Below are 23,048 nucleotides of genomic sequence, written 5' to 3'. Positions count from 1 at the left end.
AGAAAGGGGTGTGACACCTGAGCAGGGAGTCTTACAGGGAGTCCTCATATTAGGATCTGGCCTCTCTGGAGAGTGCAGTAAGGATGGACACTTTAACATGGAACCCAGCACAGTCAGCATACTAAGTGGGGAGGAAATAGCTTAAAACTTAGCTCCCTTGGAAATTATGGTACCTTCCTTTGAACTTCAGGAGGACTTCCCCATCTTGATCCCTGGGACCTTTCTTTCATGTCACAGAATGCCTTCTATGTCGAAAATTTCTGCTCTGAAACTATCTCCTCAAACCATCCCAATAGGCTGGAGAGTCAAACTCATTTTTGCTTTTCCTTTACAGACAAATTACTTAATTTCTTCTCTTCTGATATGTTTTCAGCCTCTGATCACGTTGGAAGGGAGCATCACATTCACATTCTCTGTGGAAGGAATGAACACCATCACCGTTCAGGTCTCAGCAGGGAACATCATTCTTCAGGATGCAAAGACTATTGCTGTGTATGGTGAGCTCTTCTTCCTTCATTTCATGTAGGATTCTCCATAGTTAAAAGCTAGAGAGCCGAGTTAGCTGGCAGCAATATGAGGTCTTATTCCAGGATGCTTTGAGTGAGAGTATGAGCTTGGTTCCAGTGTTATTCATTCAACATAATATCTCTGAAGGCCACTGACTGATGTTGGTCCAAACTGAGATGATGATCTCCTTCCCAGAGCTCTGTGCATATGCTCTATCACTATTTGGTCATCGTGCATGATTTTCAAAATGTTATGTCATTTTGCAAGCTCCCCCTTCTTAGCCTGTAAAGACCTCTTGACTCATACGAAAGATGCTTAGATTGAAAGATAAGTCAGTGCTATGTGCTGTGGTTCTGTGCAGAAATCTGTATTGATTTGATGTTGTGCCTCAGAAGAAGTTAAGCCACGTAAATATCATAAAATGTAGATGTAGTCCAAGAACCACTGGGAATCTCAGTTTTAGCTGTTTATGCTAAGCATGTGGTCTTAGTGATCAGTGTGGGCATCTCTGTTAACAGCAACTGAGATCAAGAGGTACCTTTTCCAAGGCTAGTCCTCTCCCCACCTTTATCTCTGTCTCCATCCAGTTGATTGTAAGTGTTCAGGGCAGGTCTATGAGAGTATGATCACAGCTTCTTTCACAGGACTTGCCTGCTTCAGAAGTCAGGATTAAGGTAGCATTTCAATTATGTTCCCAACAGCTCCCTTTCCAGTGCTATTTATCCATGGAAGTAAGGACTGATCACCCTTTCGTGTTCCGTGACACTCGAGCAGTGAATCTCTCAGACTCTCCGAATCTCTCAGTGAATCTCTCAGACACACTGCTGGATTCTCTGACAGTCTGTGCATCACCTGCAGATTGATTAAGCATAACATGAGCTGCACCAGGTTTCACTAGGTTCTGCTCACTCATTCGGTATTAAGGCATTTCTCAGTCTTTACTCACCACTGTGTCATTGTATCTGCAGAGCAATTTCAATCCCTGCGTTTATCATTCTCTCCAAACCTGGATGACTACAACCCAGATATCCCAGAATGGAGACGGGACATTAGTAGAGTAGTCAAGAGAGCCCTGGTGGAGGTAAGCAGTGTGCATAAGCCGCATTACAATGGTTCTGATTTCTGCTTTATTCCTACATTAGAACTGAATCAGCTGATGTCTCAAGATGTCTCTGTTTCTACCAACTATAAAAGGAGGCTAGAATCATGTTTGAGACCAGAATCCTAAATTTTAGACAGGTGAAATTATCCTATCCTTTGACAGTCTGGTGCTCAGAATCAGCCTTCAGTTTATTCTTTTTAATGACAGTGGATTATGTGGAATATTTCTGAGAAAAGGGCATATAGAAAAAAAAATTACTTATACCTACCTATAGCCGTACAAATGTCTTTACTGCTGCATGGCAATTCTTACTTCTTTTACTGCTGTTCTTACACCACAGTGAAAAGTAGTGCTATTCGAATGGAATTACAAATATACTGTAGGAAACTTATTAGAGAGAAGGAGACCACAGTAAGTGTATTATGTCTTTCACATAGCATGAAATTAATAGATCAGGACTGGATGCTATTTTTCACCTCAGTGCTATGGAGAAGCTCTGGAGTTCCTTCTTTAACTGTGGAACAGAATGTCATGTTCTTGTGTGGATGAAGATTTGGATTTCAACCTGAGAGGCTTAGAAAATTTAGGAGCTGGGATTTCTCGGCTCAGCAGAAAAATAGTGAAAGGAACTGTTTGAAAAACGGATTCTGCTACTTTTTTTAAAAAAGATGCTCAGACTTTGAAAGAATACAAGGCTTGTAGGTATTATTAGTGAGCTTATGTATTTATTTGTGCCATCAGCTGCGCAAAAAGACTGAAAGGGCACTGTGCACTGATTAGGCACACACGAACTTGTCTGGATTGTTTCTGAGATGTTTTTATTCAATTTCCCCAAAAGATCGGAGGAGAGGAGGAAAGTAGAAAAAAAATAAATAAGTCAAGACCATTTTTCTGGAACTTGTTCTTCTGACTTATTTATGTCTGTTCAAGTATTCAAGGATGCATTTGTCTTCAGAATGAATTTTCAGAATACAAGCAACTCAATAAAACAAAATCTAGCCATAAACAAAGGTTATAAAACTACAGTACAAGGCTACATTCCAAAAGCAGATCAGTGAAAACACAAGGAGTCTTTTTGTTGTTTGAGTAAGAAAAAAAAATTGAGAGCTAATTATCCCTCTTTATACAGCTAAATGATGTCAATTAAACAAGCCTTTGTGAGAACTGCCTGTAAAGATTAAACTTAAAATCAATAGATTTTTACAACAGTTAAGTAAACCATATAAAAATTACTTGAATAACTAAATAATTCAATCGGAAATTTTATCTGTGCCATAGAATTTTTGAACTTTTATTAAAGAATTACATTTGTATTGCAGACCTGGATAATTTTCTGCATAAGAAATTATAGTTCTTCATGAAAATCAGATCTTCTCCTTAAGCAGGGATAATTTCAGATTATCACAAACTATCCTATTTTGTATTATGATCATAATTATTTGCTCATATTGTTGATCTTCTGAGTCCTGTCCCCTGCTTTTGATGATGAAGACAATAGGGAACTAAGTAGATCAGCCAAAAGCCAAAAAAAAAAAAGTCATTTCCAGCCTCAGAAAAGGAAGAATTTCTATTAACTGGTAATACTCTCTCTTTTTCTTGACATCTTAAAACAACCTGTTCTGCAAGCACAGATAATGCAAACCATGGCTTCACAGATACTTGGAAAGAATATTTAAGACCTTTAGTTGTTATAGGGTTGAGGGTTTTTTGTTTTCCTTTACAAGTGACCTATTAAATTCACTATCTGGAAATACAAGATTTAAATCAAAGCTTTGAGATTTAAATGCATTTGCTGGATAATCCACAACACAAGAAGCCACGAAAGAAGATTCAGCAAACAATCTTGCTACTGCTTTTGGCACGTAAAACTTCCTGAAGGCCAAACTACCTCCTGTACTGAAGGAGACCTCTGCAATCTGATTGTGTAGCCTAATGGCAACAGCAGCTGGAACTCATGACCAGAGATGGTCCTGGTGGTGATGCTCATGGGTTATTTTTTTCTGAATCCTGTCTAATTTGTGTTGAAGGAGTATTTGCTTTTAAACTGGTTGCTTGAGATTTTCAGCCAACAAGATAAAGAAGAAATACAAATTTACGGATTAGTATAATGATTAAAAATTAAATTATAAAAAAAAAGTAGGCCTCATTAACTTGTGGAACTGAGCCAGGTTGTGAACTATAAGAATTTGTTTGACTTTTGAGATTCAAACTTGATTCATCATCTCTCTCCCTGAGTCTCCACAAGGCTTGTAAGATGTTTTATGTAATAACACCTGTAGAGTGCAATTCTGCCCACATACCTTGCCCTTTAACATGTGGCTTCTTACCATTTACTAAATGACGAACCTCAGGGATAGTCAGATAACTTTAACATAGCTAAATTTAGACAAAGCAAATCATACCATGTACAACTGTTATTTAGGAGCTCCTTTTAGCATGTCTGATTATCATTGTTATAATATTGAATTCAGCTGGACCCTGCATGTTTTACTGGAGAAATGGCTTTGATCGGGAAATTATTAATCCCTGACTTTTACCTGCAGTGAATTTTAAGATTCTCCCTGTTGTACCAGATATATGCTACCTCATTTGTATAAGTACTGTGATGCCTTAGCAAAGAAACTGTCAGCATTCAGTGCTGTCCCCACTGTTTATCTGTCCTTTAACTTTCTATGTATCAGGCAACAGGCGTTTCAAACAAGCACGTTCTGGTCTCAGTACTCCCTGGTCTGCCCACATCTGCTGAACTCTTCATTTTACCATATCAAGATGCCACGGGAGAAAATAAAAGAAGAGCAGCAGACCTAGAGCAGGTATTGCGTCCGTTACTTGGAGAAGTGTGTATTTATGCATTGTCTGTGTATGTATACATATATAGGTTTTTTTAGACAGGTTAGAACAAATAAGTGTGGTACAAATGCATCTGATTCACTGGGGACTAAGCAATGACTGTGGTACGTGCTATATTCCCTTTGGGGTTTTTTTGTTTGGTTGGCTGGGTTTTTTTCTCCCAAACACTGGAAACAGGCTTTAGATCTGTGTTCAGGAGTGGAAACTCCCATTTGTCTTCCTTCAGCAATATTAAATTGGCATACATGTGTGTGATGTCATGTCTCTACCTTAGAAGTTCTAACAGAACTTCTAAAAAGGTGTCTCTGCCCTTAGCTCTGAAGCATATTCTGTCACTGTTCCTGTTCTGTCATCAATTTGGCCTGTAATCCTTGACTATCCCTTTCCCAAAGTGTTTCAGAGCCCATTTAACAGCTTCTTTTTGTGCCTGAAGTCACTGGGATTGAGTACAGGGAGCAGGTGGTTTTGTTGATAACAGCTTAAGTTACTTTTTAGGTACTTTATGATGTATAGTGGTATTTTTCTGGTAAGAACAGAAATCTTTTCGTGTTCAGGAGCAAGAAATGAGGTATTCAAAGGCACGTATGTGAGTTTGCGTGTTTGCAGGTGCACACTCAAAGGAGTTATAGTTCTGGATGATTTTTTTCTAATTTGGAAAAGAAACTTCAAAGTATACAGGAACAAAATGGAAATAGTTTGCACACACACTGCAGTGGAATAAGGTTTCGTAAGGAAGCACTTGATTATACAGGTTCCTTTTTTCATGGTGTCATATCACATGTGGAAGCTGCTGAAGAACAGAGGCAAGGGACACTCTATGGTCCTGATGTTCTGCTCATCCAACCTGAGTTCGAATGGGAGAAGCCACGGAAACTGTGGATGATGCATGTTAATGTTTGTTAGCTAGGACAAGCAAAGCTAAGGAGAGCTGATGGAGTGGGAGGAAGGGAAAAGTGATAGAAACAGTAGCTGAAGAGGGAATTCAAAGATGAAATTCCTGAAGTTGCTGCTGGCATTATCTATCACAGAGCACCTGTGAGGTTTTGGGGCAACTTGCTTAACTGAGTCATATTTCATCACTTGAGCTAGACTGTTACTCTACCATGGCTAACAACGAAGGGTTTATGTGATTTCATGGACTTTCGTATGCACCGATAAATCTGGGACATATCTAATGACCATGGGGGCTTACTTTCTTGTAGTTTCCCCCTGAGGCAGAATAAGCTCCTCTGGACCTCTCCGTCCAGCTGCTCTGTGGTCTTTAGAAATATAAATCTTGTTGACCTCAGAGGCAGTTAGATGTCCACTGCCCCTTGAAAACTAAGATCTTAGTTTCCCATTTGTCAAAATCTATTACACCTGTTGGTAAGAGTCTCATATTTTGTGATTCTAAACACAGTAAGCCTTGAATTGTTGGGTAAAGTAATAATGGGACTGTGGAAGTTGTCCTAGGCCTTTCTTCACACTTGAAAAATACACATTACCATGCAATTTTCCATCAGAGTGATGCATTTATGTCTCTCAGTCTCGTTGAGACTGTGGTTAGATGGTAGATGTCATTTTCTTCTTGAACTGGTGTATAACTCTCAAGCGCCCCAAATTATGGGTTTTGGTGTACACCCAGTACCAATTATTGTCATATCTGTTGCAGATTGTATTCAGAAATGTGAGCTCTGTTTTCCTGATATGTCTTGTGGGAGACTAAAGTACCTTCTATAAGTTTAATTGCTCTTGATAGCTGAAAAGAAATGCTACATATGAGGCTGGGGAAATTTTCTCAATGTGCGCCATGGGACAGTTCCACCTAATAAATAAATATAGAATTTCTGAATACTTTAGATTACTTGATCCACTCCTCTTTCTGTAGTCAATGTAAACTTATTTTTCCCAGCTTCATAAAAATCAAAAGGCAGAATCCCCTAGCACTTTACATATCCAAAATATCTCGTATTTATGGCCCATATGTTGTGACTTTGCTTGTTTGGGGTCTTTTCAGGGGGGTCACTTGATTCCCCTACTTCATTTCACGGCAACTGAGGAGAGACTACCAATCTTCTTAGAAATAACTGGCAGTTTTAAACTGTTTGTTTTGCTTGTTGTCCCTGCAACACCACTAAAATATCCCAAATATTTCAAAAACAGCCACTCAGAGTTGCCATCGGTCACTTCAGCTGGAATATAGTTGTTAAATTGTCTTTATGGACGGGCTTAGTGATTATGATTATTACAGTAGGATTTCAAGTAATTTTTGAGTAAATTTTAGCACTAATCAAATTCAAAATGAATGCATGTTAGGAAGATATTCTACTTTCAGTTCAGCAGAGGGCAGTAATGCAAATATACAGATACATTTACACAATTTATGTCAGTGTACTATAAGAAGATTCTGAAGAGTTATCTTTTTGATTATACAGAATGTACAATAGATGTAAGAGCAACTAGTTAATGACATTAATCTTTTACCTGAAAAGAGCTGTCAGCAATGTAGCAAGCATGATGAAGTCTTTGGTAAATGGCAACACCAGCTGGTTGGTAGCCAACTAGGCTCAAAAAGTTGCAGCTGTGGCTAGTACCTGTATCCAGACAAAGAGATGGCAAGTGGCATGGATGACTGAACATCAAATGGGCAGTGGTGAACTGAGGAGATGAAATACCTCTGGTGAATTTAACACGACAGAGAATGGCATTCAGGAAGCCTGTATGTCTGTATGCCTTGGGATTTTTTTCCCAAAAGCAGATTTAGTTTTATTTCTGCTTCATGGTAGCTGGTGGAACTTCTGTCTTTTTTCATCCTTTTTTTTTTTTTTTCATCCACCCTTCTAAGGTTTTCTGGTTTAGCATATTTACTTTCACTACTTTTCTTTCCTCTGGTGTATTTCAGATATACCCATCACCAAAATATTTTAGCAGCAAGATCGTGACAGTTAACACCTTCAAATAGTACAGAAAATTGTGCCAATCATTCCTGGAAATTAAATTCCTGGAAGAGAAGTAAATAACGTAGTGTTTACTAGGAAAGACTTTTTAACAGTCTTCCACTCATAGACGGATTTTCTTCATCAGCTGCTTGTCTGCTGTAGACAAGCAGCTATATGTTTATATATCTCATCTTGATATGTATTGAGTTGATTCCTGCCATGCGAGTATCACCTTTCTTGCCTTCTCATCTTTTGCTCATTGTATAGAGCTCCAGACTCCTTCTGGTCATCTTTATTCATCTAAAGTGGATCCTGGCTTTTATGTCCAGGTTCCCTCTGGGTTCAGTTCTTCTGGTCAGTTCTTATCTTAGGGTGACCACGGGAATGTCCTCCACCTTGTCCTTTCATGGTATCTCTGGATGCTAACAGCAGCTTGAATTTAGCATCTTTCATTAAAACAGCTCAAGAAATTCCTGGTGGACCCTATAAGTCAGTGATTATGCTCTTTTTAGTGCTAAGGCAAGCAAGCTTTAGAGGTGAAGTAACCAAGGTTATGCAGGGCAAGTAGCACAGTTTAAAGTAATCCACAGTTGCCTCAGCTCCTGATTCACTTTTGTCATGCTGGTTCAAGTTGCTTCCTACCAATCAATGCTCATAATTCTTTCCTTAGTTGTTTATTGATTTACTCAATGAATTGAAGCGTAGCACTCATTAGTTAAGAACCTTACACAGTATCTATAAAATTATCAAGATTCTTAGCTAGTATGTACTAGCACAGTTGAATCACGTTCAATTAGCCTAAACCAATTTATACCAGAGGTTTCAAAATTCAATAAAGGTATGGGGAAATGCCCTTCTAAGTGATGATTCTGTTTCTTCATGCACATTGTTCTTTCACAGTCCAAATTCTGACAAAATGCTAAGAGAAGCCAAATTAATTTTTGTTTTGTTCCATTTTTAAATTAGAATCTCTTTTTTTCCTTCACAAATTGTCTGTTATTATTATTCATTATGTGTCCTTTGATGAAAAATGATACATGAAGAATGGTTTCTATTACTGAATTATTTTTGCACATCATGCTTAATTCTGCAAATGAAGCAGATAAAGTCAATGAGGCTCAGTTAAGGACCAAAACTAATTCTGAAAGCTAATTATTTTCACAAGGGAGACTCTTGAAGACTATAAATTAGGAGTTTGCTATTCTAAGAAGTTTTGTCTTCAGCTGAGTTAGTTATCTCTTCAGGAGTGAGAGAGGAACAGTGACAGGCCTGAAGCCAACCTGTTCCCCAGCTGAAGGTCTAGCTGTTCAACTGGAGTTGCGTAGCACTTTATTAAAGTTGAAAACAAATTACCTGAGTCAAAACCACTCATAGGTGAAAGTCTGATAATCTGTGGTCCACTGACCTAGAAATAGACTTGAAAGGATAAGAAAGGCAGATGAGCCACTTCTTCAGTCTCAAAGGGAGTGTTCTGAGTGCTCTGAGTCCCAGATTACTTTGTGTCCCTGTGAGGAACAGAAACATCATCAGGTCCAACTTCGGAGAGCGGTGTCCGGCCTCAGTGTGGATTTGGCCCTTTAGCTGTGTGCACCATGCTCACTGAACTCAAATACAGGTATTTGTAAACCATTGTGTATGTCTTCTATTTAAAACAATTTTTAGAAGACATAAATTTTTCTTCCTCTTTCTACACTGCGTATACGTCTATTCCAAAGAGAATCTGACTTTCCACATAAAGATAAATGGAAATATTGCACCAAGCAAGCAAACATTTCACAAACATGTCTGAATGCATCTGTTCTTCCCTCAGAAGTGTGTGTCAGGAATCTCCAGAGCTGCCTGAGGAGCAGATGTCTGATTCTTACAAGAACTTCTGGTGCTTTTGAAGGTCTTAGGCTGTTATACATTTTTTTTACTTGTTCAGATTCCATAAAGACCCAGGCAAAAAAGCTGCACCCAAAGAGCCACTGGGAGGGCATGTAATTAATTAAGCCAAGGAAATATGCTGTATAATCTGAGCAGCAGGGACAGTTGATGCATGTTTTGACACTTTGCATATAATCCTGGAATAGTGACTCATGGTTTCAGGCAGAAATCATTTTATTGTGAATCGCTTTTGTACAGGATATAGTACAGTGAGGTCCTCATTCACGATCAGGTAACAATGCAATACAATAACAATAAACTTCAGTAGTGACTCTTTCTCTCTGCCTTTCTTCCTCTTTCTACCTACTTCACTCCTATTCTTCTATGCCTTGCCCAAATCCTTGATGAAACTATTCTCCAATACTAGATAGCAACATTTTCTAGGTGCATTCTCAGTCATACATCCCATTAAGCCTCTTTTTGTATAGAAGGCATCATGTTTTTTATGCGGTTTTTACTTCTACTGTTTCCCTGACCATTTTATGCAGCTAGTGCTGTGCACTGAAGAGCAATGACACAACGTGGTGGACTGTTTTCTTCGGTTTACTGTCTTGTGGTTGCTTTTTTTTCATAGGCTTAGCTGCCCCAGCAGCATGAAGTATCTCAGAGCTCAAAGGAAGATAGTTCCTTCAGACGTATGGAGGAGAGGTGTTAGGTCATGTTGGGGACTGGAAATGGCCAGGACAATGTTTTTCCCATTATTTCTATTGAGCCATTAGTGTACCCAGTTTGCAGCATATTGATCTGCATCTGTTGCTTCAGTTTTAGAGATGAAGGACTCTTTATAGTAATTTATTTTGGTTATTAATGTGCTCAGAATCTTAAAGAGGGATATAATTTGCTTCCCAGGCTTTCTTTATGTACAACACATCTCTGTGTCACCATCCCTGCTGCTCTGAGCTCAGCAGATGGCTCTTTGTAAGCAGGTGGTAATTTTTCTTACTATTGGAAGAAATATATTTACTGCTCATTCTGGCACCCATGGAAAAATTGAAAACTTTAAAGAGATATACTAAAAAATACAAATAAAATGCCTGTAAAAGTTATTGCCAAATTGATATTGGACCAAAGGCACCTATTCAAGTGATCAGCAGGCAGAAATGATGTACAAACCAGGAGTATTGAAAGAACCATTAAGAATGTTAAAAAAATAAAAGAGGCAGATAAATCTCATACTGTGATGAATGACAGCCAAGGAACATCTAATCATATCTGGGTAGCGTTTACTGAAATAACTCAGCCAGGCAAAAATGAAGAACGTGAAAAAGATGGTCTAAAAATTATTGGAATGTTCTTTTTTCTGACAATTTTTCATTAATCTTCAAGAAGGAATAAAGATTTATTTAAAACAAATTAAATTAAGTGGCAAGCACTGGAATGTGGTTCCTCTTGTCTATAAAAATACAACATTCTCAGCAGCCTCATTTTAAGGGTTGTGGAGGAGGGTTGCTTTTTTGCAGTTTTCCAACCACCTCTCCCTAATAAACCAATATATAGAACAGCAGCTATGTTCAATTGGAAAGTTTCTCACTGCTATAAGAAAATGTGAAGTACATGAAACATCTAGTGAATGAACATACAAAAACCACAACAAGCTATCAACACTATGTCTGTAGGCTTCCATTCTTTGATTTATATATTCGTATTTTTGCTTTACATGGCAACATGCCTGGAACTTCTTGGATATAATTAAGACTGATATGGAGAAAATGGCTCTGCACATATTGTGACAAATTGACTTAAAAAAAAGGAACAAATACCAACAGACAGGACCAAAACTTAGCTTCTTAACAGTACAAATACAGATCTCATGTGGTCTAATCTCAGCAACTGCTCATCTTTTCTATTGTGTCCTTTAAGGAGGAATAGCTTGCTTTATTTCTGCTAGAGCTCTGCTGTTGTCATCACATATATGCCAAGATAATCCAGTGATCTAAAAGTGCTGTGGAACGTCTTTCCCATGAAAAAGAGACTACAAAAGCATGACATCTCTGTGTGTAAGCAGTGAGAACAGATGGAAGATGTGTTTTGTTTAAGCCACACTCTGTAGTCAGTAAACACTTTCAGATTCAAGCTGGTTCTGGTACATACTTAAGGATCACGGAGCAGCTGGCTTGAAACTCAGAACTGGATGAAATGAAATTTGGTTTAGGGATTTGACATTTCAGTGCAAGCTGGGGTAATGACTTAAACTATTTATTTTGATGTATCATGTGTTATGAACATGCTCTAAGATCCTTGATCTAGCCACTCAGTGAGCAAGAAGTTGTTTGCTATGAACGAAAGAGTGTTAAGGATTGGAATGCTTCTCTTTGCTTGATGATCAGTACACTGATGTGCTGTTACTGGCTGGTCCTGCAGACACTTAAACATGTAGATGTAATGCTCCTCTGGGGCTCGGTTCACTTTTGCTGCTGGACTGCTCCTATAGAGTGTTAGAAGGCAAATTATTGCTATCAGTTATTATTAACCATGCACAAGCAGAAGTGTTCAGCTGCCACAAACCTTCTCTTTATAAGGCAATAGGAAATAGCACTCAGAAATTTAGGTTCCTCTGCAAAATCTTTGCTTTGCGTGCAGCTTGGTTTCCTACCCACCTATTGCCAATTCAAACTGATCAAGAACGAAATGCATTTCTTATTTTCTCCTTTCTTCCAGATTTCAGAAACACTGATCCAGAAACTGAACCAAAACCTGGTCCATTTTGAGTTGAAGCCTGGGGTTCGGATCCTTGTCCATGCTGCCCGTTTAACAGCAGGTCAGTAATCTCTGTCTGTGTACACTCTCTTTGTTGCTCTGTAGCACAGCAAGCAATATATTCCTTGATGGTAGTTGTGTGCTATCAGCTGTATATTAAACACTTCTTATTTTTATGTCACAAGAACAGCTCAGGGTATGGGCAGACATTAAATATTCCATGTCCCCTTTTTTTGTCATACCAATAAGATATTGTGCCTTTTGCATTTACAGCTAATCCTTGTGCTTACTTATGTGCAAAAATTTGCTGCTGTTGTTTGAAATGCAGTATAACTAGTAGCAGAAATGTATACTTCTTGGCTTTCTCTGAAATATTCAACAGCCAAGCAGCACCATGGTATATTCAGCCTGGGTCACACAGTGCAAAGGTTGCCAACTAGCCTTGGATATAGTCAGATATTCTAGAGTCAACAAACATTCTAAGTACAGTTCAGAAGTTGTTCAGCAGTCTGAAAGACTAAAATCCATTTACATATGCACAAACATAAGATTAGGCAGTTTGGACTTTAGCTAATCCTATCTCAAAATGAGCTATCTCCAAAGTCCTGATATCTAATTGCATGCATCTCTGTCTGTTTTGTATGCTAAAACGTCATTTCACAGCACAGGCCCTATTTAAATATTAGAAGAGGTGAGATGAACAAATCAGTGCTCCGGATTATTAGGAATTCCTTTTCTCCAGGAGCTGCTGATAATTCTGATCAATTAGTATCAGCTTCTTTTGCTAACATACAAACTAAAAGCCTCAGTTCACTTGTACCAGCAAACTGCTCTGTGAAAAGTTTTTTTTATGGTCTGAACAGTTCTGCCTAAGCTGTTGTCAGTCCACACACTGCCTTCTCCACAAAGGGGAGGAAAAAGAGTTTGTTAGGAAAGAGTGTAATGCAACTGCATTTAAATCCCCCTCCCAAAAAGCTCTGCTGTCTGCAATATTAATTTTTTCCTAAGCAAAACTTGCTAATATCTGCCCTGGAAGTATTGCTGCATGTTTCTACTTTCCATTAGCTGTGGAACAGATGATCAGATGCTTACATTTAGACATGTTAGAAAGAAAAGCATAAAAAAACAGACATGCAGCACAGTTGAGTAACCTCTATAGAAAAAAAACCAAACAAACCCAAAACAGCTTGAGGAGGCAGATTTTTATATTTCCTTTTTTTTCCTGCAGATTGTAAAAAAAATGTCGTAGATATATGACACTAAAGGATTGCATGACTTCACATTTAAGACTTAAATTTATATATATATTTTACAGTTGTTACCAGAGAAGCAATCCTTGGCCTGAATTTTCAATGATGATCAGTGATACTACATGTACTTTCAGAAAATTCTCAGTGTCCATGTCTTAAAAGAAACTTATCTGAAAGCATCTTAATGTCAGTGTCAAACATGGAATTACCTGCAGTTTCTTATCATTTTTTTTAAATTTGTTTCTGGGAATTTACTCTGGCAACGCAGTCTGCTGTTTTCCATTTTGGTCAATGTTCAGTAAAGTCAAGATCAAATCCCAAATGAACATTTAGATATGACTACTCTGGCCCTGAATATCCTTTCTTAAAAAATTTTAAGTAGAAAGAATCCCATTAGGTATTCCTGTACCTCTTGCTATTGTAGGGATGTTCTTGATTTCAAAAATAGAAACTTGACAGGTTAGCCCATGGGTAGTTCCCAGATCATCCATAAAATGCTAGTATTGGTACCTGAGTTTTGCAACTCCCTTAGGGAATTGTTTGCTATATGACAATGTACATTTCAGGCAGTCTTCTAACAGGCCATCTCCATCTCAAAGGAGATAACTATGGGGCTTCACAGCAAGGGGTTGGCTGAGTACCACAACTGGTCTGAACCTGGGATTCTGCCCATCTGATCACAAAGAAAAGAAGCTGTGGAGATGAGATGTGTGGGCAGATGAGGCCTGAGAGCAGCTCTAACCTAATCTCCCTCTCTTGCAGCTCCCCTGGTGGATCTCACTCCCGGTCACAGTGGTTCAGCTATGCTGATGCTCCTGTCTGTCGTTTTTGTGGGACTAGCCGTCTTTGTAATCTACAAGTTCAAAAGGTATGACCCTTCTGGAGCCATTTTCTTCTCCCTGTTGCTGGCTTTCACTGAGGTGTTTGGGGTTTTGGGTTTTTTTGTTTGGTTTTTTTTTTTTTTTTTTTTTGCAGTGATTTGTTTCTTGGTTTTTAAAAGCTGCTTCTACATCATCTGCCAGAGTACCCCACAATGATGGTTTCTGTTAATGTTTTAGGAAGATTCCTGGCCTTAATATATATGCACAGATGCAGAATGAAAAAGATCAAGAGATGGTCAGTCCAGTCAGTCAGAGGGAAAGCATACCTAATGTCCCTCAAAGTGAGCTGATGACCCATGAGCAACTAGTAGATGAGAAGTTGGAAGTCCAGCCCATAGGTAAATAATTTGCAGCATCCCACAGTTGGTCAGACTCTTACTTATAATTGGCTAACTCTTTTCTCAAGCTTCCCCTCTTCCCATATTCCTGTACAATCCTCCTCCCAACCTTTTCTGCTGCAGCATTAGTTTTGCTACAGAAAACCTTGCTAACTCTCCCCTCTCCCTCACTGCCACGTGATGAAAGGGAGGGGAACAACTTTAGGCTTTTTTGTCTCTCCTAGTTGCTCTATGTAGATCCCCTCCTCTTCTCAAAAATCCTGCCAGCACTTAGCTTCCTCTATATAGCAATTTAATTTATTTTGCTGGGACTGATGTAGTTGCGGGGCTAAACCCCACACCTGAGGCATATCCAGGACACCTCCAGCCACCCTCACCTGGAACGTGGAGGTGAGCAGGTGATTCGGTAAGTCAGATCTAAAAGTTAAATATTCATTGATATATTGACTGCTGTGGCCTTTGTGCTGTGCCAGACCTTGCTGCCAGTAACAATGCTAGCCTGACTGATCCCTGAGGAAATCAAGAAAAATCTGGGATCACAGCATTGGACATACGGGTTTGCCCTCAGGCTGATTTCTCCCATAGAACTCTGTGGCTGAAAATTTTTAAAGCAGGTTTTCATAGGACCTAAAGCGAATAGACTTGAAGTGGGCATGCTGGGGTTCAGTCACGCATTTGCTCATGCTTCTTTAGTAAACTTTAGTAAAAGTGTTGGGACAGATCGGGAAGGTTTCAGCCTGGGGAAATGTTCTGCTAAAGGAACATTTCAGGCATTGCTCAGCTTCATTTCTAGGATGAAAATTCTACAAGCCCAGACCAGAGGTACAGTGCAAGACCCTTGCAAATAAGGACATAGACTTATTTCAGAGGAATTAAAGTTTATAGGTGTTCTGACGCAGAAGGTGCGAGGCATAGTCGTAACTGAGATCCCTTATATGCACTGTTTTATCAGCTTAACCAAACCCTAGATCCTACCTTAGGATGTCCCTAAATTGTATGGGAACGTTTGCTAAAGCAGGCTTGGTGTCAAAGCTACTGCAGAGTGTGAACAAGGGGAAGGGCAATTAAATGAGGGAATGTGATGTGCTAAGATTGTGGCCCATGAAACAACCTGAGAGGAAAAAGAAGAAAGTCTTTTGATGAAACTGATGTCTAAGCTGGAAGCCTCACTGCAGTCAGTACCGATCTCTCCTCACTTGTTCACCAAGGAGGGATCTAGTAGATATTAAAAGCTTTTAAGCAGCTGCTCATCAGCAGACCTGGACATCCCTTCTTAGCAGAACACAGGATGGAGCGAGGGGACCAACCTTCCCATGTGGTGTTCCCCATACAGAGCAACCCCAGGCCACAGTCCAGAACCCAAGGAAAGGAAATGCAGCCAAGGTAGTCTGGACAGAGGACTTCCAAAAGGCTTGTGGATCACCAAGAGGTTTCAAGCCAAGACCCGGAGCGGTGGGTCCTAAACTTTAACACTTCTTTTTGTTTGTTTGTTTTTCTTTCTTTTTCTCCCAGAAGCCACCAAGGCAAAAATTGATGTAAGATGCTAAGGGAGAAACACCCAATTTCAGGCCAGAAACTCTGTTTCGAGAATTAGAAGCGCTTTGAGCTTCCTTTTTCTAAAAGAACTAAATGACTGTGGTTCAGACTGTTCCAGGGGTAGGGAAACACCTATTTTCACAGGTCACTCAAATGAAATGGCCAGATCCAGTGACCTACTAGCTGTATTCAAGATAGCTTCAAAACTGCTCTTGCTGCTGTAGGAAACTAATCCCTTGAAGACTCTAAGATAAGAGTAGTTAAAAGCCAATTTTGGGGCTAGGTTTTCCTTTCTTGCAACTGTAGCATTTCTGGCTTTCTACAGGAGTCAGTATTTTGTGTGTTTCTTAGCTAAGCTACTGGACACTGTATTGAACCAGAAATCAGTCTTTATAACTCCATGGTTTGCACCTGAACTGCACTAGTGAGCACAAAAAGTAAATGTGTGGGATACGTAGACTCAATTCTCTGTCAAAAGGAATCAGGCCAACAGAGTTCCTTAGAGTGTTTTTCCATCCAGTCAGTAAGGTGAATGTGGAAACTGAATTACAGCTCACTGACGAAATTAAAAGATCTGGGCCTAGGTGTGAACAGAATAAAAAGTGCAAAGGTGCTTCACTGTCCTATACAAACCACATCATCTGTTTCTGGAAATCAGCAATTTCTTTTTTAATGAGTTTTCTTTCTTATGGGACAACAAAGCAAGGCTGTAACTGGGTGTTTCTCTTTTGTATGCTTGTTCAGAAGGCAGTTTTTTTCAACACCTCTGACTAACATTTAGGGATCCTTCCTTGGAGGAATCCAAATGAATGTCCCTGGATCGTTTAATTTTCTCTCCAAAATCTAGCAGCAAAAAAGCTCAGTTCTTATTTTCTGGATATCAGTGGTTTAAGCTCTTCTATTGCAAATGTGAAGTTTAAGGTTATTTATGAAATCTCCAACACCTTATCATTTCAAATGAATTACACATTTCCTCTGAAGACCTCAACCCCTCCTTCCCTCCATCCCTTTGCTCTGACCTCTCCATGTTCTGTTCAATACGGGTGAATCATCTTCATTAGCAAAAGAACAGGACATGATTTTCAGTGTTTTGAATGACAAGAAAATATTTCTGGTAAGAATTGTCAGTCTGGAACAGTTGAATCCCAAAGGCCAGCAAGATGATACCTTCAAATATCTTCCTTGGCTAAATGCACTTCTTACTGACTCTTTTATTTTGTTTTTTCTTTGCCACAGGAAGTATTTCCACAGCTGCTGAGCCCCAGAGCACAAAAGAAATCCCTTCCTATGTAAATGGTTGAATTGAGGACACCACATATATCCATATCTAAAAAAAAAAGAAAAAAAAAAAAGAGGAGAGCTCACTGCATTTGGACTTTTTAATTCTTCAGATGACAAAGGGTTTTTAGCTTTAAGCCTGTGCATGTGGACATTATATCAAGACCATAGTGGAACTGCATTGTACAGGTGTTCAGTTTTACTGGGGGGTGGGGGGAGAGGAACTGGTACCACTATTCACTCCTGCGACCCTTGCCCTCATCCCTCCACTTTTTTTTTTTTCTGATCTGTCTCTAATTTGTAGAAAATTCATAATGATATAGGCCAAGAATATGCATGGGGGGTCTCTTCTTTAGGGAGAGGGGTGGGTTGGGATGTCGGGGGAAAAGGGCTGGGGGAGGTGGGAGGGAGCAGTTAGGGTTCTTGGCTTTAGATTTAACTGCTCTTTTAGCACTTTGGACTGCAGGAGGGCTAGCCGCCCCCGCAGGCTTTCATAGGACACACAAAAAATCACACTGGAGTTTAAAGGCACTGAGAATATTCTTGGTCGGTTTGGTTTATATCTTTGTTTGAACTCTGCCCTTTGTTCCTTTAGTTGCAGCTGCTGCCTGTGCCCCATGGCTTCAAGGAGGCTCTTTCTTAAACAGCGTTTTTAGCATACTCACACCATGGCACCCCACTGACAGCACTGCGGAAAGAGAACTTTCTGTCTCCTGACCTTGGACAGAACAACACTAGCATGTGTTACAGGCAGGGAGGTCTGTCCATGCTGCACTTGCAGGAGGTTATTGCCAACGTGAACGTACACTGTACTTTGTACCAGCCTTACACCTTCAGTTTTGGCCAAGAGAAAGCCCTAGTAACACCCTCAGCTCTATTTAGTGCCCATTTTTTGACTTGTCTGGGAGGTCGCAGGAGATCTTTGCCTTTTGCGACTCACCCCAAGGACTGTAGTGTTTTTGAAAGATACTTTGCCCATAGACCAGGGAGCAGGGAAACTCTATGCACCTTCTTGGCAAACCCCTTTGACTGCAGATATGCAAACTACCGCCACTCTGGGCAGAGGAGGGAGAATAAAGGAAGATTTGGCCTGAGATTGTTGGCAGGCATTTTAAGCCTCAGCCCCACAAGATTGCTCCTGTACAAGATTTGATTTCTTACCAATAATATAAGCTTGTATCTTACACTGCACCTAGAAATGAGGCTGTAGGATATGTTCACATAGACTATGCAGTCTTAGCATACCTCGAAGAAGTCCTCCTAGAACACTGGGTGTCTGGCTTAAGCCTAACCTATGGTCATCGCAGCTGTTGATTTCCAACCCAACTCAGGTAAACCTAAGTGCTGGGATTTTGGCTTGAAGTGCAAAGAGAGAAAGATGATAAACACTTACTTAACTTTGTTAAGTGAAGGCAAGTAAAGGCCAGTTCATGATCAGGGTGGCACACTTAGGAGGCACCGTGTTTCCTGATGCGAGTGGGTTTTGTTCAATAGACATTGCACATGGCAATCTGAGTCAAAAACAGGAGAAAGCAATGTTGTTGGCATTGCACAGAGTCTTGGGGCAAGGGGTTGGTGGTGGTGGTGAGTTTTAGTTTCTCCGTCACAAAATAGGCATAAATCCCAATCAACCTACTTACTGGCAAAGAAAAAAATGGGATTCCAAGTATAAGAACATTAGACACATAGTAATCAAAGGATAGTCACAGCAAGAGTCATCTGCCTCTTTCTGTGGTTTATCTAAAGACAGGTAGAAACACAGCAGTTTGTATGGCTTTGCTATTGTGTTTGCAACTACAGCTTTAAGAAAGATGGGAAAGTTTTGGCAGCAACTGTATAGTATTCCCCATTGAAGTCCAATGTTAGCCAAATTATTTTTATAGTAAGCCAATCAGAAAGTTTTCTTAGAGTGTTGGAACTATTTCTAATTTTAAAATTACTTTTTTTGATGTACTTTTTCATCTTCTTTTTCCCTTTCGTTAAATACAATGTAGTGTAATGTATAATTGCTATTGTTTATTGCTTTTACAGTCATATTTATTAAACAGATTATGTCTCTATATGCAGGCTTGTGTTTTTGTTGCTCATTTCAGCTCTCTGTCTCTGACTGAGATCACTAACATCAGAACAGTAGAAAGAAGATAATTTCAAAGAGAAAGGGGTGTTCAGTAGAAGTGGAAAAGCGTGGTGATAGTGTGCTTCTGAAAATATAGTTCCTAGAAGTGCTTTGTGAAGTGAAGCTCCATATTATTGAATGGGAAAGCTGATGGATTCAGAGGTGCAATATTGGTTTTCTGGTTTCCAGACAGTCAGTGGCAGAGCTTTGAGCAGCTCCCTCGAACTCCAGTTCCATTCCCTCCCCATGGTTAACCTTCCCTGTTAAAGGTTCCTTTAAAATATCTTTGTACTGTCCTTTTGCTGACATTGATGAAGGAAGGTCTAAATTATTCACATCACTGATTAATCAGGTTTTAAATGTAAAGAAAATAAAGCATAGGAAGTTTCTGTGAGCTTACCAGATGAAGGAAGCAGCGACTGGAATTTTCTGTCTCTTATAATTGCCTCCTGGTCCAGTTATTTAGCCTTTTTTGTACCCCAGGTGTAAGACTTTATACACACACATAAATAGTCAAAAATCTTGGGGTTTAGACATCACCAACAACCAAGCTTGTGGTATCATGTGTCAAGTCCAGGAATAATGAGTTTGCTTATTGGAGGAGCGTGTAGTTGTCATACTCGGGGCAAATCCCAGGATAATTACAATTATCAGCCTAAAATGTTAAAGCGGCCACTGCAGCCTTTCTTCAGCTCTCATTCAGGCTTGAGGAATGGCTGGTGCAGCCATGGCCACAGTGCAGGTGAATCAGAGATTTGTGTATAGACGTAATCTGCTTTTATGGCTTAAGTGCACACCTGAATCACCAGGCATCTCTTCTGGCCATGAACAGTAAGTCTGGTTTTGGCAAGCATCTCTAAAGCATTTTCAGATCATTCTTCTCAGCCTTTTGTGTGTCCTGAGGCAGAGACTGATTGTTATTTGTAGTAGTTGTTTTCTGGTTTGTATAACAACACAGCGATTCACGGCTAATGGCTGAATCCTGAGGCAATAAGCAAAGAATATACCAAATAGTTATAAAATCCAATACGAATTTTCTCTGAGGCTGTTGTCACCCCTTGAGAGAATAAAGAAGTTCGTTATCCTTTGTCAGAAAGAGCAGGGAGTTAAAATATGGTTTAAAAACTCAGATAAATTATTTTCCAAATTTGATAATGATTCGCTACCATCATCTTAATGGCCATGGAAGAGACATATGGATGGGACAGACTTATTGGCTTCAGAGAGATTTGTACTTCTCCACGTAGCAGGATTTTTGGGCTAAGATGCTGGATTGCCTTTTTTGGAAATCAGTAGGTGTTAGTGTTTAAATACTTTTGAGGATTTAGGCCTCAAACAGTTGCTTGCTGTTAGTATATTATTGTGTTTAATTGCTTAAACTTTTGCTGGAATGCAAGTCTCTTAAGGCACTTAATGAAATGATAATGCAAATGAAGCAGGACTTTCTAATGACCCTAAATGAGCTCTGTCTTGGTCCTGTCAACTTCTGCTGAGAATTTCTGACAGTTGCATTTAGTCTGCTACCTAGAGCTGATAACAAGGGATTAGTATTTTATCTGTGTGCTGTCATCTCTCATTGTATGCATGGAAAGTTTCCTTGCCACATTGTATCTCTAGGTACATTTTGTGTTTTAAACATTACCCTTGATTGCAGAACTATCATGTTCATGATGTTAAAAAAGGAAACTGTTTTCCTTCACTTAATGAGATGCTGTCCTTGCTTTTCTCCATGAAACAGAATAATAAAACACGTGAATAAAAAATATGCAAGAAACCATCCTCTTAGATGCAAGTGTTAGTATGATCCTGGCTGTAATACCCAGAAGAAAAGATGGAAGTCAAATTGTTTTCTGATTGATAGATCAAAGTGTTATCATGTACCAAATCATCAGCCTAGGAGATACTTCTCATCCGCAGATTTAACTTTAGCTTTTTCTTTTCCCTTATTTTCCACTGGGTAATACAGCTATCTGTTACTGTTTACTGCACTGAAAGTGGGACCTAGAGAAAATCTGTGTTGTTAGGTATTTCTCTATGTGAGAATTTCAGGGTGTCTTCCTTGTTGTTTGCATTGTGGTACAGCCACCCCAGTGCTAGGTGTTGCATGCACATAAGCAGTAGAGATGACATTGTAACTGCATAAAATTAACAAAATAAGGGAACAAGTTTCTCACCTCTGTATTGCAGATTGAGTGTCACGTTGTAATCTTGGCTCATTGTGTCGAGTGGGCCTTAACCAGATCATTTCTGCATGAAAAACTCAGCTCTGTGTATGACAGCTCTGAATAAGATAGGCAGCCCAACTCAATATAGGAAGAGTGATTTGAGTCATAGCAGGTACAAAGACACAGGGAAGACCAGCCAGCTTTCCAGGGCAGTAGCTCCCTGCTTTTCTGTCTGTGCAAAGGATGAGTTAGAGAGGTTTGAAGTTTGTGATAACTTATGGGGTTTTTATATAGGAATTTTGTGAGCTTGCATTAGCACAGAGAGTGGTATAACCAAAATACATCCCATCAAATATCTAACCTCGACTCTAAGTGCTTAGCCAGCAGGCCCTGTTTGGGTTTATATAATGACCTCTCACCAAGCTGTAACAGCCCAGCCATGTATCAGCAGAATAGGAGCCAGTCAACACTCCCAGCCATTGTGGACACAAGTATCACTAACAGCAGCCAAGGTGCTGCTTATGTTGTGGTTCATATTCAAATTAATTGTATAGGATCCTAACCAGAATGGTTAGCCTGACATGTGAGATGCTGTATCCACCAAAGTGCAAAATAAATATGCTACAGTCTCAAGGTTTTGTAGTTTTTATAATCTTTTATGGAGAAGCCCTGAGAGGTGCAAGAGAAGGAATGTGCAAAGCTATTGCCTGCCTTTGGTACAACACATATGTAAGAAACCCATGTCCCTTTTCATAACAAAATCCTCCTCCAGCCTTCCCTAGACAAATCTGGATATGGTGATGTTCCTGGGACTGCAGCTACCCTAGCAAATAATTGCTCCCCAGCCTGAAAGTGTGGGCCACTCATTCCATGGACTGTGTTGTTCCTTACCGTGCCCCCAGAGGCAGCTGCAGGGTAGAGATCTGAAGCGCTAATCAGACTGACAGCTGCCTCCCCCTCCTATGCTTGCAGGAAAATGATGAATAATGGATGCAGCCCATTTAAATGTAATGTTTCAAAGTGTTTTAAGGGAGAAGCCCTTCGATTATTAACCCTGTCTGCATGGGAAGAACATCCTTATTCTGTTACTACAGAGAAAGCCTGAACTGAGAGTCCGAGCCCTTATCTCCACACCAGAAGGGTCTGGGATGCAGTGTATCTCCAACTCTCTGTATGAGCTCTGCACTCCAGACTGAAGGTCCCTCCTGGGGCTAAGACAATCTCCACACAGAGTCCTGCTCTTGGCATTGTGGCTGAAGCTGGAAGCTTTCCTTAACCTCTGCAGCACATACAGATACCACATGGACTGTGCATTCTAAGTGATACCTGCGTGATGTCACCTCAGGTGAGTGGATGAGATGGTACTGATGAAAAATGGGTGATGTACAACATGTGGAATATTTACACCAGATATTTCCCAACAAGTAACCCTTCCCCTCTTCCCCCACCTACCTAGTCCCACTCAGGGAGTGCAAGATTCAAAA

General features: G+C 39.8%; 1 protein-coding gene across 4 annotated transcripts in view; it reads left to right on the top strand.

Moving 5' to 3' along the window:
- Positions 1-17,644, top strand: part of LOC138723838 (VPS10 domain-containing receptor SorCS1) — a 269,305-nt gene extending 251,661 nt beyond the window's left edge. Inside the window, exons 21-28 of one of the 4 annotated variants that reach the window (XM_069863213.1) lie at positions 374-497; positions 1,476-1,588; positions 4,291-4,422; positions 11,962-12,061; positions 14,013-14,118; positions 14,309-14,469; positions 15,803-15,921; positions 17,242-17,643. In XM_069863213.1, coding sequence (XP_069719314.1) covers positions 374-497; positions 1,476-1,588; positions 4,291-4,422; positions 11,962-12,061; positions 14,013-14,118; positions 14,309-14,469; positions 15,803-15,921; positions 17,242-17,298 — 912 coding nt within the window. In that variant the 3' untranslated portion in view covers positions 17,299-17,643. Of the gene's footprint in view, positions 1-373; positions 498-1,475; positions 1,589-4,290; positions 4,423-11,961; positions 12,062-14,012; positions 14,119-14,308; positions 14,470-15,802; positions 15,922-17,241 lie in introns of all 4 variants that reach the window. The other 3 variants (XM_069863214.1, XM_069863215.1, XM_069863216.1) reach the window with 3 other exon arrangements.
- Positions 17,645-23,048: the final 5,404 nt, after the last annotated feature.

Source organism: Phaenicophaeus curvirostris, chromosome 9 (assembly GCF_032191515.1).
Source record: "Phaenicophaeus curvirostris isolate KB17595 chromosome 9, BPBGC_Pcur_1.0, whole genome shotgun sequence".
NCBI classification, from domain to species: Eukaryota; Metazoa; Chordata; class Aves; order Cuculiformes; family Cuculidae; genus Phaenicophaeus; species Phaenicophaeus curvirostris.
This window is presented reverse-complemented; position numbering and strand designations above follow the sequence as displayed.